This window comes from Homarus americanus, unplaced genomic scaffold (assembly GCF_018991925.1).
Source record: "Homarus americanus isolate GMGI-L3 unplaced genomic scaffold, GMGI_Hamer_2.0 scaffold54443, whole genome shotgun sequence".
NCBI classification, from domain to species: Eukaryota; Metazoa; Arthropoda; class Malacostraca; order Decapoda; family Nephropidae; genus Homarus; species Homarus americanus.
In genome coordinates, this window is record NW_024750852.1 from 7,402,660 (window position 1) to 7,422,684 (window position 20,025).

The 20,025-nt window shown below is 35.7% G+C and overlaps 2 protein-coding genes across 5 annotated transcripts in view; one reads left to right on the forward strand and one right to left on the reverse strand.

The window, feature by feature from the left end:
- Positions 1 to 20,025, forward strand: part of LOC121854279 — a 46,152-nt gene that overhangs the window by 15,703 nt on the left and 10,424 nt on the right. Inside the window, exon 2 of one of the 2 annotated variants that reach the window (XR_006086523.1) lies at positions 16,389 to 16,576. Coding sequence is in view for 1 of the 2 variants with exons in the window: in XM_042348836.1 (XP_042204770.1) it covers positions 16,570 to 16,576 (7 nt within the window). In the remaining variant the exon portion in view is untranslated. Of the gene's footprint in view, positions 1 to 16,388; positions 16,577 to 20,025 lie in introns of those variants that run through there. The other variant, XM_042348836.1, reaches the window with a different exon arrangement.
- The window catches only part of LOC121854276 (bromodomain-containing protein 1-like), a 93,981-nt gene continuing 83,232 nt past the window's right edge, over positions 9,277 to 20,025 (reverse strand). For all 3 annotated transcript variants that reach the window (XM_042348832.1, XM_042348833.1, XM_042348831.1), the window contains exons 26-27: positions 17,540 to 17,682; positions 9,277 to 16,564 (exon numbers count right to left, since the gene is read on the reverse strand). In XM_042348832.1, coding sequence (XP_042204766.1) covers positions 16,366 to 16,564; positions 17,540 to 17,682 — 342 coding nt within the window. In that variant the 3' untranslated portion in view covers positions 9,277 to 16,365. The remainder of the gene's footprint in view (positions 16,565 to 17,539; positions 17,683 to 20,025) is intronic.

The window sequence follows — 20,025 nt, forward strand, 5'->3', positions numbered from 1 at the left end:
TAAGAATATGGAAGTCGTAAATGGCATTCAAACGCTTCCCAAGGTCCACAGCCTTGAGCCTCATTGGTGGGCATATTACGTCTCACGCCGTGATTGGTGGATGGAGCACACACCCACACCCTAATTTTCCTTGTTAATAGTAAATTAAGTTTGGACAACACCATCTACATTACAATGAAATATTTTCAGGGTGAAATTTCTTTGGCTGATATAGTAGACAGCTATCAAACAGGGAGGTACTACCACCTGGGAAGATATTGAAAGCATAATGTCATATGGCATCACAAAAATTGTGACCAAGTCCCAGGTTGCTGATCTGACTTTCTGTCTCATTTACACACAATTGCAGGATCTCAATTGTTTCTCTCACTTTGACAACACAACATACATATATCGTTTCTCACTCTTGATCTTTCTTTTAACCTTTTTGTTTTTCTTTATTATTATTATTATTATTATTATTATTATTATTATTTAAAATTTTATTTTGTATTGTGACTTGTGCCCGGGTGGGCTAATCCCTGTAAAAAAAAAAGTAAGTCTCCACGAGATTAACTGCTAACAAAAAAACCCGGTTATTATAGCTGCCAGTCACGAGCGTAATTTGTGTATTGAAACACCTAACCGTTAAATATATGTATAAATAAGACATTTAATCGATGTAATTTGGGATAGAAAACTCACCTACAGTTCTGTACATATATTCTCAAAGCACCCAATAAATATGCGCTCGATCCAAGCAGCACGAACATAAGAGGCGTTTGGCAACTTGAAATTATATCTATCCCAAGAGCAGACTGAGGCAGAACCAAAGCAAAATATATTAAACCAAATGTGTAACTAAACCTAGAGTCACAATATTAAGAATTTGGACTAACGGATTGTGATCTATAATTCCAATTAAACTTTTCTTTGCCTTGTGGCAGAAAATTACAAGTTATATCCAATGGTCCTTAATGTAAAATAAACGAAAATAGTTTAACATCTCTTAATTAAATGTTGAACAAAATATTTATCAACGAAACGAAATATACATGAACACAGGATTACAGCTAATAATAAATACTACATGAACAAAAATTTCCACCGTCTCACTAAAAAAAATTGGCATTATAACTATGTTAAGGTATCGTATACATGTTTAAGGCATTTTCAATAAAGTGAAGGGTGTAAGACTTCTCAAGTCGAGACTAATGCAGAAAGATACACAGAAGTTTATATAAAAACTTTAATTCTTCTAATCCTGAGAAATAGTGTGCAAAATACTTTGTGCCCTTTATTTATTACCGACATGAATATGGTAATATACTGTACAGTACAATAAATTAGGTGTGCTTATTTTCATTTTAATGATTGAACTCGGAAAGGTATGGCAGGTTGTCACTTGCTATATTAAGGGTACTGTACATGCCCGGTAATAGAGTATTAAATCTTTTTTTTTAACGATATCTTGAGGTCTTTTAAAGCAAAACATATATGTTTGCCTGATAGAAATTATTTGGAAAACAAGGGGAGTTTTGTTTACCACAGGTAATGGTAAAATTTATAAGCACTTCTAAGGAGAAGTGACAATTTATATACAAGAAGACTATGAAAGTTCTGTACTGTATTGAAGTTCCACCACACTAAATTTACAACTACCGAACAGCAAACCATCAGTTTTCATATAAAGTTGAACATATTCAGCTGTTTTGGGTAGAAAATATTTTGCATCATTATCATAATTGACACCACACCCATAAAATGCTAAATGTCATCTCAAAACCTTGTTTGTAACTTGCAAAAGAAAATAAATTGTTAATAATAGTCTGGCTGGCTGGTTTTGGGAGTTGCTCCCATCAATCAATAGGTTCCCCTCTATAGTTGTCTAACTTCTTCCATAACAGATCAAAGAAACAAAGAAAAACTTTTATGATGATTTGACAAACAAATGCTTGGGACAGTATGACCACACAGGCTTGTAAGATCTGTCTAAGCAGTAATACAGAAAGGCACAAGAAACAAAGTTTGAGGACTTCTTTTTTAAGGACAAAATAATGAATCCCTCTTGTAATATTACCAAGGTTGCATTAGAATAAATACTTAATAGTGAAGGTGTAAATGAGCCAGAGGTGCAATTGAAGACAAAATAAAGTACTGTACTATTTATGGGATGTTTTGAAGCATTGTTTTTGGCTTACTAAGGACAAAAGGAATGTTGACAAGAAAAACAAAACTTCAGTGAAGACAAGAAATATTTACTTTAGTGATATGGGGATAAACCCTATTACTGTACTGTATTAAATAATTATGTAAAACAGATGAGTTCACAGGCTACAGACTTGTCTAAAACTACTGTACTGTACTGTGTAAAAAGGTGAAAACTGTTGCCTTTTTTTTAAGATTGACTTTGTTCTTTTTAAAGATTTAGATGTGGATAATCATGCAGAAGTACTTTATTACATGTTCAGGACTTGTACTCCACAGTATTAGGCTGGACATTGTTGTCAAATAACGAACCATTCGGTGATACTGTAGAATTCTATTAAACAGTCTGGTGATTGATATGTGACATTTAGTAAAGGTTGATATTTGTGAATAATTGACAGTCATTACTTATTTTGAGTGATGAAATTTAAGTAGGGATGATCATATTTTTATGAGTAGTACCAGTAAATTGTATTCATAAAGTATCAAGGGAATCTTTATAGTTCACAGTGGAATAATTTCATTTCTCTTAATACAGTACATGTTACCTGGACACTTTTATTGGTGGAAATTCTCATTAAAAAATTCAACACTGGAGAGAAATACAGTACTGTACAGTACTGTAGCTACATCCTAAGTGGCGGTAAACTTACATTTTACATTTACTCTGTATATTTTCTTTTTTCATTTTACTGTATAAACAATTCAAACATTTGTACAGATGCTGAAATGAATCATACAGGGGGTATAAATATAATAAATACAGCCACTCCTCGACTTACGACCACCCGGACATACGACCGCCCCATTCGTACCAAAATTTTTTCAAATTACGTATTTTCGAGTCCCGACGTTAGTGATCACGCTGTGTACTGACAAAATTTTCGTTCGTAATTCCCTTTAAAATGGCTGGCATGCTTAAAAGTGAGAGTTTTGTGGTGCTGAGAAGAAAAGGAAACACCCATTTTAGATTTTCTATGTATTATCTTCGCATTTTCGACTTACGACCTGGATTTGGGTTCCTAACCCCGTCGTAAGTCGAGGAGTGGCTGTAAACAAAATAAAATGCATTTGCTGTACATCATTACCTAATCACATTTTAATTCTGTGTATGCAATTTTCATATTAATAAAGCCATTCATGTAACATACCTTTCAATTAGGTAACAGAAATAATACGTAATTACATGTACTCTTAGCTTTGCAGTTCATAGACCCTAATTATTAGTGACCACGACGTGATGTAGTATCTGTGGGTTAAATATGCCCTTGGATCTTCTTCACTGTTACAACCATGCCAATTTAAAAATGGGAGGGTTGGAAACAAGGACACATTGAAAGGTAGGTGTGTCACACTAGCTTGTCTGTCAGCTGTTGCTGGATAACCATCTCATAGATTCAGATTTAGGGTACCCCCTCACTTCCTTGCTCTGTAAAGACTATTCTACCAGCAGTTGTGTCCTATTATTTTTACTTTACCTTTACTTTTATCCTCTTCACCACTGATCGGTTCGTTAGCTGCTTGGGCGGTCGATCACGTCTTACACATTGTTGGCAAGTTCTGGGCATGCACTGGCTCCTGAATGTATCTGAACCTGCTCCAGTGTGGGTCAAGTCTGGTCTTGAAACGGCTCTCACTCGGTGCCACCACAACACTCTGGCAGGTTGTTCCAAGAGTTCACAACTCTCACTCCGAAAAAGTTTGCCCTCACAGTTTTCAAGACTTGTGGCTTCTTCAACCTTGAGCTGTGACCCCTTGTGGGGCGGGCATCCACCAGCTCCAGGTATGGACACTCGACTGAGTAGTGCCCTTTGAGATGTTTATACACCTCAATTAGGTCCCCCCTTGCCCGTCTGTAGTATAAGCTAGGCAGTTGCATGTGCTCTAATCTCTGGATAGCTGAGGTGCCGAAGTGCAGGCACCAGTCTGGTGGCCCCCATTTGGACATTTTCAATCAACTGACAGTCCCTAGCATATCTCATGCCCAGTAATTGCCAGTAGTGTGTAACAGAGACGTAACCGATCGCCCAAGCTGCTAACGAGCCTATCAGTGGTGCAGAGGATAAAACTAAAAAAAAATGAGGGAAGCACCTCACTCTTTGAAGATCGTTACGAATGACTCACCGTCTAGATATCTGAACGACCTTCTTATAAGACCAAATAATTTAGTTGCTTGATTCACCTTCTTCTCACAATGGCTCAAGAAATTCAGTTCATTGTCAACATACACATCCAGGTCCTTTTCGCTTTCAGTCTCTATTAATGCAGTTTCTTCATTCCCTTGGGACATATGATACCCCTCCGTTGAGTTAAACCCATTGCCTCGTTTCTTTGCACTTTAGGAGAATCTAGGCTGGGGCAGTTTTTATTGCTATACAGTACTAACAGCAGGCCCATATTTTTGCTTGAATTTTATGAGTTAATTACTTTACAGTTTGCTATGACCCTTCTAAAAGTGAAGCCAGTTTGTTATTAAGTGGGCTAATGAACTCTGGACTTGCAAACCATCTACCTTAATTTGGTGGTTTTGTTTTGTAAAGATAATTCTTCATGGATTCTGCTAGCCAGCTTGGACTGGCTGGGTAGGTGAACGAGTGTAAAGGGTGATACAAAGGTAATGCTCGTTATAAGCAAGAAAAAACTTGAGTTATGCCGTTCATGGTCCCTGTACACTAAAGGATGAACCAATGCCTTATAACACAAGTTATGCACCCCAGTGAGAACATGAACTGTTAACTTGAGAATCTTGTTTTCATTGATGGTGGAAATTTTTTTCATTTTTCAAGGGAATTGACCATATGTGGCTTCAGTAAAGTGTTTTATTTATGTATTACCGGTATGTGTTGTTTTAATTTATAAAATTTTATTTATGATCTGTTTAGCATGAATTGTTCCACATGCATTGGCTTTACAAATGAGTGCTGTTTAGGTGCACTTTCAAGGTGGTACCTGTACAATGCATTTTTTTAGATTAGTTTTGATTTTGAATTTTTCTTTTAGGGTTTTGCACACCTTTTCAAGAAGAAGGATTGTCAATTTATGTTACTCGGACTGCACTTTTTCTGATGATGGGGAGGAAGGTGAAACCGGATTTTTTTGTAGGTGTTCAGTTGGAACAATTCAATAGCGACTTGGTGTAACATCAACTATGAGCCTTTACTGCATCATAGAAAATTCAGTTGCACGATAAGTTCTAAACCAGTTAGTGTTCAGGAACCTTGGGTATCTCACCATTCCTAAACAGTGAGTTTTTGGTTTCTGGAGCAGGAGTTGATTCAGAATACCAGTAGTTCATTGGGACATGTCCCATACTTTATACTTTATCTCCTTTCAGGGAGATACTGTATTCTCTTTCCTTATTTCGAAAAATTGGAAAGCCTCTCGAGGGCCTGAGTATTGATGAGGTTGTTTTGGGTTGGGTAATAATAAAAAAAAAATTCTTTAGGCAAATAGCAAGACTGAGTTAAGTACCCCTAATAGTGGTTGCAACACAACTACATCTAGAACTAACCCACATACTGTAGGGCCATGGGAGGGGCTCTAGTCCTATGAATCCTGAGCTTCTTGAAGAAGAGAGTGTTTATATTTGTTCTATTTCGGTCAAATACCAGTAGTTTAATTCTCCTGTATCATACAAATACCATATTATTTGCTGTGGTACTAATTTTAACATTTGGTTATTGGTGAGTATTGATAGTCCAGGCTGTAAATGCTTTGGTTTATACTGTAATACTATACTGTAGATATCTTGTGTCAGTGTATCAAAAGGTGAGGTTTCTTTAAGGCCTCTTCCCCAGCGAAGTTTTATAGGATGTACAGTATTTCAGCACACATTGGAGCTCTCCTGTTCACTTTCAACTTTGCAGTTTACATATAATAAAGTGATGCCATCAAGAGAAATTCTCATGTACTGTACAAGTAATTCTCAGGAGTTTTCCTCTGGGTGATTTCCAGATAGTGGATTGATTATTAGGGTTGCTGGATATCACTTATTCCCATTGTTCTGTGGGGTTGGATGCACTCTTTTGTTTTGGTTGATAAGTACATTTTTCAGTTCCCTAATTTCTCTTGATTGCTTAAAGTCACTACAGTACCAAGCTACAAGAGTTACATAGATTTTCTGTGGAGAAATAACTTTTCCAGCCCAGTTAGTGTTGGGTTTATCTCCTTGCCCATCCTTTTTTCAGGCTGTTCAGCTTTTCTCTGGCTTGGGAGACTGGGAAGAAATAGATTTCATGCCTATGTCCTCAGTTTGGCTTTTTCTAGGTTATACTTTCACCAAATTTAATGTTTTGCGTGAACAGGATTACTGCAGTTAGTTTCTTTCTTGGGGTTCCTTCAACTTACTTAGCGGGCTTTGTTAGATATTCAGTTTCAAAACTTAATTTCAAGTCAAATACAGAAGTGGAGAACCCCTGGTCACTGACTACCTTACAAATGTAGTTTCTTAATTGTCATTGACTGGCACAGTTTGTCTAAAATTAGGGTCTTCGATCTGAATACTGTACAGTACTGTGTTTTTTCTTGGTATCCATCGCAACACTATAGAGCTGTGTACAGTAAAGAGGTTTGTGGGTTATTCTTTAGCTATGTCTTTCTTTAGGTAGTTACCAGTAAATGAACTCCCTTTGTGGGGTCCATGTCACTTTAGAGGTTGGAACATAGTTAATTATCCTTATACCCCCTGTAGCATTGATGGTGAACTATTTCAAAGCTCCTTTTTTTTTTTTTCTTTTTTTTTTTACCCACTTTTAGTTCAATGTCACAATTCTAAGTACAGTACTGTACAGTATCTAAAATTACAAGAGTTGACAAAAAAGAATGCATTTAAAGATCCAGTGTAGGCGTTGAAATGTCATGCTTTGCCAGTAACATGTGGCCCACAATCGGTTTTTGTTAATTAAATCTTAACATTTTTTTGTATGCTGTGACACTTGTTGTACTCATTTTGATAGTACACCCACACATATATAATACTTCATGTGCGATATTTTCACATCGTATTTATTTTTCAAAAATTTTTTTGGAATGTACAGTTAATATACACTCGGTGCGGAGTGGTGGCTTTTCTATAGTATCTTGTACTGTATACATGATCATGTTTCGTGTATTTTCCCAAAAAAATTCTTTGATACGAATATATATACTGTACTTGTATATATATTTACTCGATCCTTTTCATAAACAATATTTACACATTTTTCACCACAATGCTCTCAACTAGAAACATGAGTAGGCAAATTCTTTCTCCCTATTTAGTTTCTGTCCTTCAATGGACACCAAAAATACTGTATTCAATTTCCAAGCCTTTACAATTGGTGAAAGAATTTGACTTATCATTTAACATATATAATGTGATGACCAAACAGCCATCAGCTGAGCAGTCTGTTCACAGACAGGATGAACTATGAATGGGTCAAAGGAGAAAGAACTACAGTACAGTACAGTAATTGCAAAAATTCCAAGGGTAGATCTGATCAGGATACTAACTTACCACATGGTTAGGGTCTATCTGGGTTTCTGGCCTGCCAGGCTTATGTACTTAAGTCACTCAGTGTTGGGTTAGGTCATAAAATAGGATATCAGTGGTAAACCTGCATTTTTAATTATGATCCAAAAAATCTACTGTCAAGTATGATTATCCATAGCTTTGCTTTTTTGGTCATTGTAGTAAATCTAGCATCATTTTACTTTACAAATACCCTGTACAGGGATGCAGCGTTTAGCGATTGTTCATTTAGTGATAATTCGGTTTAATGATTTAAAATTTCTAACACCCATTGTTATTTAACAATCTGCAATTGTTTGGATGAGCGGTCATCAACTCATGGAAATATTCAGGAGGGAAGTAAAAAAAAAAAATGGGGATTCTGTGCTCCAAGTGGACATCTCCACTTGGTGGGCATTGTGGGTGTATACAGTATATGGGAGGGTGTGGGCATGATAAGAACATGACAGGTGGTAGCGTAGGGGTGGGTGGGCGGGTGGTAGAGGAGGATTCACAACATAGCGGTGAGGCGAGGGCGGAAGCCCTATCTGCCTCTACCACCATCACTGCTTTACCTGATAGCATATGTCAATTGCCTATTCCTAAATATTGCCTCAGTGAATAATATCTACATATTTAAGTACAATAAATAGTAAAATACAGCAAGTGTAGAATTATGTAAATGTAAGTGATATCTGAAACTCACTGTGACATGTTTGCTGTGGAGCAGAGGCCTTTGCTAATCGCATTCTATTTAGAATTGCCACATGTAAGTAATTATAAAAATAATAATTCCAGTAAGAACTGCTTACTGTACAGGTATTCCCTTTTATGTTTTTGACCTTTTGATATATATATGCAAATAAATCACTGTAGGTGCGCGTGATCCAGGTATATGCTGATAACCACAAGGAAAAAGAAAACACAAAGTGTTTTCTTTTTCCTTGTGGTTATCAGTATATATATATATATATATATATATATATATATACAGTGGGGTATGCTATAACGAACGGATCCTACTACGAATATTCCTATAACGAACGGTTTTACCTATAAAATTGAGAATGCTATAACGAACGAAACTCCTACAACGAACATTATTTATTTTATTTTTTATTTATTTTTTTCTAATTTATTGTTTTTTTATTACAAATATTAATGATATTCTTTATTTCAGGGGTTTAGATGCATATTTATGCACTTTTTTACAATTTTTACAATTTTATATTATATTTTTCAGTGTTAAGTGGTTGTATTTGGGGGCCTGGAACGGATTAATCCTATAACAAACGAATGCTATAACGAACAAGGTTCTAGAACCAATTAGATTCGTTATAGCATACCCCACTGTATATATATTTATTTTTATTTTTTTTTTGGTGCACATTCTGTATGAACAAGTGTGTATGCATGTAAGAGTACAAGAAAATGAAGAAAATTATGTATATCTACCCAAAATTATGAGTTGAAGAAAAACATAACTCAGCTCAGCCTCACCCATTCTTGAGTGCTACTGGGTGGCGAGTCAGCCACGTGACTCCACTACACAATTACGCGCCATCTCCATGAATATTATTCCTCGTTTCTTTTCGCTCAGCGATAAAATCACTTGGCGATCTTTTTTTTTTTTTTTAGGAATGCATCCCGATCGCTAAACGACGCATCCTTGTAACATGTTTGCATTTCGTAATGATCTGTGAATATATGAACATGTTGCTAAAGCTTATTGTTTCTAATGACTTCCTTAATCACTTGGCTGTATACAACTGGGAAAAAATATGTGCACTTAAAGGAGCATTGGTTATGCCCTGCATTGGCTTGCAGTCACGTGACAAAGATTATTAATTTATTGAGTAATTTAAGCCAGTGCCATGTATCCTAATGGTTATAAACAAACTGTTGACTGGTGAGTGAATTAAGCTTGCCCTCGGGTATGGACAGATGTTTAATAATATTTGGCATAGATTTTCATCTAGTAGATTAAATTCCCCCTTGGCCATGTGATTCAATGAGTAAAGCTTGCCTAAGGGTGTCACAACAATGTTCCATATAAATTGCTGCCTTGTTAAGTAAACAAATTAAGACCATTAAGTAATTCATATGTTAGTGAATACCCTGTATATTTATTTTATCCCATGGACCAGCATTTGTCAAGACTGATAGAGGACAGCTTTGTCTTGAAATATACATACAGTACTGTATATAATTTTTTGTAGTGAATAACTAAATGCACAATTAGAATTTTTCTTTAATACAGTATAGTACAGTACAATATATAATTTATTTAGAGATGAATTTTTCATTTTGACAAGTACAGGTACAGTACTGTACTGTATATACCGCACCTGTATTAAATTTAGGCAGTCTCATGTGTAGCTCTAATATATGAATAGTACACTCTACTATAGAGTATTTTAGTATCTGTCAGAATACAGTAAAATCTAGAATGGACAGGCCAGAAACCAGGACATGCAAAAAATAATGAAATGGAAGTTTTGGAATGTAACACCAATATAACTGCAAATTATGCATCATTCATAGAAAACATGAAACAATAGATCAAATAAATGCATTAATGCTACTACAGGTTGCTATTTTGTTTTAATGGGGCTTTAACTTAATCTTAATGTAGCCTTTTAAAAAATTGAGAATAAGTACTGTACAAAATTTAGACATACTGCATTGGATTGAAGTCAAGATGCAGAACTTGAATCTACCTAGGTTGACTTCATCAAATTTGTATAAAAACCATATTGATGACTTCAGTTACTTATATAAGATTTCATTGCATTAAACAGATTTGAAGAAAAAATCTCACACTATTTCTCATTTTGAAGACCATGCACAGAAAGGATAATCAACCTTCCTGTTATCACCCTGTTGTAAAAATTAGAGTACAGTACATGTATAGTACATATGATTTTGATTCCCTAAATACATGGGCATTATATAGTTTCTAACCACATTTTAAAACTAATATATGCAATAACATTTGACTTTTATCTGTATATAGTTCCATAATATACTGTATATGAAAATTATTTAAACTTGGGCAGTGACAACATACCTGTATTTGTGATTTCAAGATCGAATCTTTGTGCATTGTGATTACGTCAGTAATGTATGGTAAAATCCAACTAATCTGAATTCCAGTAAAAGAAAATATTGGTGGCAGACATTTGTGATTTTGCCATTTCCTATATAAAAAGGTGACGAGAAAAAGTTTTATGTTCTGTAGGTTTAACATGACTTTGAATGTATTGTGCTTGGCTAATCTGAGTAACAAACTTATGAACTGTGCACACAAATTTGGATGAACATTTTTGGCAAACACTGAACAAAATTAAAAATTTGTTATCCATAATGTCGTAAATGCTGTACTGTATTAGCATGAAGCAAAAAAAGTCACTTCGTACAAATTAACTTACTGTACAAGTTAGGTAGCTACTGTTACAGAATAATGTAAGATTAATTATCCTGAGTTTATTTTAAAATAAATTCTAGATTCTGGGGGTTTCCAATTACAGTACAAAGTACTTGTATATCATTTGTTTCCAGACATATTTAATGATAAAAAAATTTAGGCATCAGAACTTGAACTGCAGTACATTAATGTATGCACTTTTATTTAAGTATGTTTGGATAAGCTAATGATTTAAAAAATTAAACACCATTTCTTAAAAAACACTTAATTTTTATTTAAAAATCTCTGCTAAAAAAAACACCTTATGGTATTTGCCTCGAACTGTTGCTGTTAAATAATCAACATAATCTGATGCGAAGAGAAAATAATTTATCCTTAAGACACAAACACACACACATACACACGTAAATCTGCTAGCTCCATATTGACAGCACAGTAAAAGGATTAGTCTGGTCTTGCTAACTTAGTGATACAGTATCTGCATTACAGTACCACTGGGATTGACAGTATCTTAAGAAAAAAAAGTGCAGCACAAAAGTTGCAAATACTGTACGTACTCATACTATATTGGCTGTACCAGACCAATGTTGTACATCTTTCTCTTGCTGTAAGTTTATTCCACATTCCTCCCTGTCTTATGGCTCTTTCTTCTCCAGATGTTATGATCTGAACACTTCCACCTACCTTGGTCTGCCTCTATATTATAGTTGCCTTGTTCCATTATGCAGTACTCAGGGTTTCATTTTATCACCCAACCTTTAGACCACCCTTTTTCAATTTCATTATTTCCACATCAGATCCACTCTTCAAAATATACATTACTTAACCATTAAAATTTCTCTTAACTGCTTACACTCTACCAGCCACTCTTATCAGATCCACTTTCACAGGCTTTGGGAGAAATATAAATTTACACTACCATAAATTGGGGTTATTTTGTACTAATTGTTGTCTTACTCTCCCCCCCTCCCTCTCTTCAAACCCTTAAACTGTGACTTGCACCATATGGTAAGGTTTTTGTGCAATATTTTTTATAATTGTGCACAAAAGATTAGCATTCATAAAGCAAATCACATTTCCCACATACTTTTTCTGCTACCCATGCCTTAGTAGGGCTCTCAACTGCCCTTCAGTTATCACAGAAGACACACGTTTGTCACCGTTGGAGCCAGTCTGTGACCCACTTGCTCATCCTTCCGCCCCTACTCACTTGGCTCCCACACTCACTTAATACTCGATCACCACAAAACTTGGGTAGATAAGGATATATATTTTTTCTCATATTTCTGCTTGCATATCTTTAATTTTGTAAAAAATATAATATGTTGCATTTGTTCTCTTGCTTTCTAAACACACAGTGGTAGCAAGGGTTCCCTGTAGTCGCAGTTTAAAGGTCAATTCAGTTCACTGTTCTTGCTTAAAATTACAAAACATTCACCTAACATGTGCCCTTTATTTCCAATCCTCTTTACCACTTTTTATTTATTTTTATTATTATTCACAATGCATGTCCAAAAAAGCTACCTTGTGAGTTACACCACATCAACCATCTTAAACACACATTATACCCAGGGTGGAGTTGTTTTCACTAATATCACATAATTTGTTTTTTAATGCCTGTACTTTGTGCTGAGATTAATTTCCTTTTTCAATAAAAAAATAAAATAAAGTATCTTCGATATAAAATCAGAGATGACAGATTGTTGAGTTGTCATCTATGTTGTCCAATGTCTGAATGTAGATACTAAACTTCAAATTGGCTCTGATCAGTAAGACTTGAAAATTATTTTAATTTCAGCCTTGCTTGTACTGTACCCCTCTAATTATTAAATTTATTCCTTAAACATTTCCTTTAGCAACATCCACCCAGTCATAAAGTATGTTATTTCTTATCACTTTATACACCACTGAACATTATCCTTCCAATTTTTGTTTAACATGTTGGCTGCATATTTAAATTGCAGGGGGTCACTAAGGAACTATTAACACAAGCTTAGTATAGGAAGTGATATTGATGTACTTTTAAAAGTTAAATTATATTAATAATGCACCATAAAAGTTTAAAACAACCAAGGCGAGGCAAAATGAGCTGGGTAATGTAGCAACTAGATGCAGCAATTTTGGGTTTTGTGGTTGGTCAAATATTACAGTTAAGGAAGATTAAATTTTGTCCCTATGGATTACTTTACTGCAACAGCCAAAGGTTTACCAGTGCAGGTATCTCTCACTATATGAACGTTCAAGATACAGGTGTACCCCGAAAACTGACATCCCGTTAACCATCGTTTCGCATACCCCAGAGATCCGATGATCGGGATAGGAGCGGCAGAACTGTTTTGAAATTGGTGGGAGGTGGCACTGTGAATTCTTGCTACAAGAGGGCTCTACGCACTGCCCTGATTTATTCCTGCCATCTTTGTTCTTGTTTACAACTTGCACTGACTTTGTGTTTTTTCATTACTTCTGACTTAGTGTGTTCCTCAATCATGTCTAAATGCCTCAGTGATAGCTCATCTTGTACTGGGCAGCTTAATGTGATGTTATAAGGCATAATAAGAGTGGTGATGTACCAGCAAAGAGTGGTAGAGACTTGAACTTGTCATCCTAGACCATCTCTGCCATCAACATGGGTAAATAAGTCTCAATTTATGCTTTACATTGCTTATTTAAGGCTTACTGTATTATGCTTGCTTCATATGTGTGCTGTATTTTTGTGCTTGACAGTGTGCACAACAAAGATATATCAAGGGTAGATGGAAATTTTTAGGGGGTTGCCAGTCCCTAACCACCTGAATTTGTTATGTTCGTATGGGATTAATTGCTTCAATAACCGTTGATTCACTAACCAATGACATTTGCCGGTCCCTAAATGCATCCGTTATCAGGGTACACCTGTATGAAAAATCTCTTATACGAATTTCGTAAATTACCACCTCTTTTTCATGTCCCGGAAAAAATTCTAGTTGCGCCCCCGGGAATCAGCTGGGGCGGTCACGCCCCCACAGCCCTCTCCCTACCAGGCTGAGGTAGAAGTATGTTATGGTCATTTTTCAACTCGTAATTTTGGTTATATGAACATAACTTTCTTTGTAATTTTTTTTCATTCAGTTACACTCTCACACAATCATACACACAGAATGTGCAAATAAATAAAACAATAAATAATTATAAGGTGAAAACATAATGGGAATAAATATTTCTTTGTGTGCGAGAGCTGAGGGGAAGTGTTGCTAAGGGTCGGCAGAGGCAGCCAGACTGCGTTGCTATTGCAATGTTTGAGGGCGGCCATGTGTGTAGCAGCCAGTGTGTTTGCAAATAGTGCCTGTTAAACCTTGCTTTTACTTAATAGTTTTAGCTGCATATTTTCATCTAGATAGATTTTATTAATTTGTGTTTTTGGGGTATGATACCGGGGTATTTTTGTCATTGGTAAACCGAACCCTAATTTTCCCATTTGTTCTATTAATTGAGATACGAAGATTCACCTAAAGGATTTTTTATTTTATTTTTTTTACCTAACCCATTCATATATCGAGGGATACCTGTTTACCGAGTTGTAATCTAACTCCACACACGCACACATTTACATCTATCTTGCCTCCTTTCAAACATGCACCTACTGACCCCAATTTCATGGCAATTACACTCCACACTATAGATGAAAATCAGAGCTTCAGTAGATACCCCTTCAAACTGGTCTGCAGTCTTTTGTGAACTTCATTTAAAACAGAAGCAGAAGGAACTGCAAGTGAGATGAGATGTTTAGAGTCAATACCTAATTCTGCATTAAATCTCAATTCATCTTAAAAAATATATACTGCATGTATTTTGGAGATAACATTTTTACATCAAATAAAAACACACTAGTAGTTTTTCTTATTGGTGCATAATTTTAGTGAGATCTGCACACAATTTCCTTCAGAATAGTTGGATTATACTGCATACTGCATTCTCATTAACTTTTAAATAAGGTTCCCACGTAAACTGAAAACATTATTGAAATTAAATTTTTTGTGTCTGTAATTCAAATTGAAAACAAACACAATAGGATGTCTTAATAAAAGGAAATAATTTTAACAATCTACACATTAAAATGCTCTGACGTACAACTGGTGGCTATAGTCAGTCACCACCCGTAACCTGAATCATACTTGGAAGCCACTGCCACCAGGATCTAGTTAAGTATTCACTGAGACATGTACACTACTATCTAAGATTCTCTTAACACCAATGCTAAGGCAGTCTTATGATAAATTCTAAATCACGGTTTTATATTTAAATATGTAAATTTTTTTAACATACTGTAATTTGATCTATGGAAAATAAAGCCTATGTCTAAGCCTGCCTTACTGGATGGCAAGTTTAAAAAATAATATAAATACATCAAAACAGTTGCATTCATAATAGGATAAGCACATTTTGATACAATATACTATTACAATAATGCATATATGGCTACTTATTCCAAAAAGTTTATAAACATGAAGTCAAACTTCTTAAGTTTTGCCGTTGATTTGGTTGCACATTGTGAACATGAACAACAATCAACTTATTTGCCTATATCTCATTCACCCACTGGCAAATAATCCCTTAGCATTAAATAATTAACAAGGGTTAACTCCTCAGAACAACTTGCTTTAAATAACCCTTTTTTTTTTGAGGATAGGAATTTCATGGAAACATAAGTGCTGTTACATGAAGTAATATTGTCCCTGAAAGTTAACATTAAACAACTTGTAATCACAATTATTATGGACTACGTGTACCGTACCATATCTGTATAAAAAGAAAAATCCCATGTTGATTTTTTTTTTACAAATATATATAAATAAAAAATTTGGAATGACTGACTAGTTCACTGAACTTTCCACTGAATTCTTTGGGAAAGTTATCTTGTATTGTTTATCAATAAGTTCCATATATTACCTTTATCATTATAAACTACATAGAGAACTCCAAGATGATATCTGTGAGTTGCTGGCAGTGTTTGTCTTAAAATTGAATAGTGCTGTCCTCTGACAGATGCTGTGGTTCAAAATGTTTCTTGGGAAAAAGATTATGATTGGTATTCATATAATTATAAATATAGATGAATGTCAGCCATAAGCACCATTCTTTGACCTCTGAATCAATCTTAACTCATAAGTAATATAAAAAATTTTCCTGTGATTAATTAAATAAATCTTGAACCACTAATGACAACCTTCAAAAGAACCTTATTCCTCCAGTATTGTGCCTTAAAATTCATAGCACTATTTAGCCTTCAGGTGGCCTCCTCATTTTCAGATTCTCCACTGAGTCCTGTGTTTTCTCCAGTGACTCTGCAGCGATGAAAAATGGCCTTCTCGTATGCCTTCTTCACAGCCTTTCTCTCTGCTGGCTTCCGGGACTCAACCAATTTGGCTTTATCCAGAGTAGAATCTACACCCAGGGGTTCCAGCTTGAAACGTGGTAGCCACTGCCTGAAATGTACAGTAAGTGATTTTATATACTATATCCATACTCTCCCAATTGCTTAGGCACTGATTGTCTTCATAACATGGATAGTAGAAGATTCTAGGCCTACCTGTATTCTCAAAGTAAATTATTATTAAATGCATGTTGGGGAGGCCATTTTATAATCATAATTCAGTGATATCCTTGTTAGCCGGAACAATTGGTGCAGAGCACTTCCGGGAATGAGAGATTTCCGGGTAACGAGACGACTCTCTCAAAGCCGGAAAAAAAAATCTCTCATCCCCGGAATTTTCCGGAAAATGGAAAAATGTTCTCGGAAGTTCCAGAAATTGCGCAGTATATCAATTCTCGAACCCGGAAAAATATCCCTCATCCCTGGAATTTTCCGGGTAACTGAAAAATGTTTTCAGAAGTTCCAGAAATTGCCCATTACATCATCTTTCGAACCCGGAAAAAAATTCCCCATCCCTGGAATTTTCCGGGTATCGGGAATTTTTTTTTAGGAATTTTCCGGAAAATGTGTCCCTCGAAAAATCTTTCCCAAAATCGTAATTTTCCGGAAAATTTCGACTTTGAGAACGATTTTCCGAAAAAATTTCAATTCCGGCTATCGGAGAGTTCCGGGTTTGAGGGATTCCGGCTGAGGGAGATATTACTGTATTCCCTATAAACAAAGGGTGAAAGCAGGTTTCAATTTATTAAGCTAATACTTTTCAGTGGCATAAATATTATTATAACAAATCAATTGGTCCATGCATAATCTTTGTTAATAAACCAGTTACAGGTGTATTGCTAACTGGAATTAAACCTCTGATTTTAAGACAAAAGTTTAACTCGCATACATGCAGCAATTACTTTTCATTTGCCAATAAAGTAATTAAATGGTGTCAAACTGAGAGATTTTCAGATAAATAATGAGAAAGGTGAAACCTAATTTTCCATAGAATGAGCCATGAAGAAAAAATAAATAAAATACTCACCATGTTCGTTTGTTATCAAAAAAGAGAACTAGGTACATAGGTGATGGGTAGTTGTTGGCTAGAGCGAGTACATCATCTGGAGGCACAGGGATGGGCACACCATTGTGGAAATATCCAGTCTTTGGCATTTTAGGGTTTATGATCTGAAATATAGACAAGTTATGGGGCTTAAACTAGTAACAGTTTGAAATCTGGGTTTCAATCCATTGGCATTATCTAACAAAGAATGTTGTCCATTTTCTATGGTACCTGTATCCTTCAGGCTACAGAAACTGAAATTACAGACATTCACGTTAATGGATTACAAAAAGAATAGAATGAGTATTGAGATAGAAGAAAAATTCACCTTAACTGAAAATCTGGAAGATCTTTGAATTAAAAAATGGTGGAAAATGTTGCCAGCCTTGATATTTCACTAAACATTATATATAATATGTAATGCTCTACAGTCAGGTATCCCCTTATTTACAATAATCCGCATTAACGGTAAGTAGGTTTTGACACCCTCTCATGATTTACGTTAAGCAAAATCCACATTAACGAAAGTTGTCAGGAGGCTAAACTCACTGTCACGGAATGTAAACACTGGGGAAGCGCATCTCTCCCTACACTTGTCAAATCGAAGATGGCTGCTATGCCTAGAAACTGCTTTAACATCTAACATGCAGCGTCAACCTACTCGTGCTACAGCCCTGCGCTTTATTCCAATGTGGTCGCTCTTGCCCTCCCTCTTGTAACCAATGTTATCGTTATTAATCATTGCGTAACCTTGTGATTGCTGTGATATTTGCCGTTCATTGGTGAGAGGAAAACACTATTGTTCAGATTTTTCCTGTTTTGGTGACTGAAGTGATTAACTGTTAACTTTGAAAATGGCTAGCAAGCATCCTGCGGAGTCTTCCGCCTCTGGGAAAGGCAAGGCTTTGAAGAAGACCGTATCTCTGGAAATAAAGTTAGACAATGTTAGGTGGCAGGCTCGTATTAATTATTTTCTATTTTTTCTTTTTTAAGATAGGATAGCTTTTTTCTGTGATACATGTCTGTGTCGCACAGGCCAGGAATGTATCCTATTGAAACCCATGTTAAAAAGACTCCCGATTTACATTAATTTGATATACTGTAGGATTTCCAGAAACATAACCCTATCTTAAATAGGGGGTCTAACATAACCTATAAACTAAAAAGATGTACAGTGTTCAAAGTACTGTATTATAGGCAATTTGACTGACAGTGAAGGTACAAGAAGGTTGATGCCACACCAAAACCCAAAGTGCTGCTCCTTGCAGTTTCTCAATTGATTTTTTCAGGGTTGGCTAATTTAAACCAAAGGTTTTAATGCTTTGTAGTAGATTTGGAGAAGCATATGATAGGGTGAACAAAAAGCATTGTGGGAGATATGACAAATGTATGGGGTGGGAGGAAGGGTATTAAATGCAGCAAAAGCATTCTATGAGAACAGCAGGGCAACAGTAAATGGGAACGAAAGTGAAACATTGGAAATATGTGTGGATGTTAGACAAAGATGGGTTATGTCCCTGTGGTTGTTAATATATACCGGTGATTCCTAAATGGGGTTGCATAGAGGTCATGGGGTCGATGGGGTCCCATACAGCTCATAGTCCAGGTGTCAAGGACGTGGTCGACAGATACTGTCTCGTTAAGTCGGGACCATAAATTATGGTCAAGGGAATAATGCAGTTACTGTACTCTCCTTGTGTCGAGTCAGGTCAGTCCAGGGAAGGCAAACGCTGATGACACGTTACGCAGCAGAAAATTCACACTCCTACCTTTGAACTGTTCTCAACTCATTTCACTCTGTACTTCTCATGGATGCAGACAAAAAATGACAGCAAATTTCAATGATAGATTCCTTGAGTTGCTTACTGAATCTTTGGATTTTGTTCAGTTTCTTTTCAAGGCAGATGTAAAACAGTGTGGCTCTTTTGTCCTCGAAATGGCAGAATTCCAGGCTGACAATGAGGCAAGGGTGAATTTTGCCATCTATGGATTATTTATAAAATTGACATTCAGTGGCTAAAAATCGAGCTGTCACGGTTCTGATATAATTTGGAAGTCTGTAAGGCAGCTTTCTTGTCAGTGGTGTATATAAAATTTATTACATTAATTTTACTACAGCTACAACCAGGGTCTTATCTTCTTCAGTTTCTTTTGGAGAACCATCGTCACGGGTGTAAATGCTGTCAAAAACAATGCCGTCTCGTCTCCTCGTGTGTGTTTTAATATTCTACGTATTATTAATGAATTGTACTGTTCATTTTGCATATATAAACATTAATTCAATCAAATACATATTCAGTAATAAACAGTGATGAAACTTTTGTACATATTCTTAAGATAAAAGACACTGTTTCCTTGAGTGCACACGTATACTTTGGCGTTCCCAGTCCATCTCGCCTTTTTCTTTGCCATTAGTGGCTTTACTTTACTGTACAAATAACCTGTACTGTAATACTATTTATAGTCTT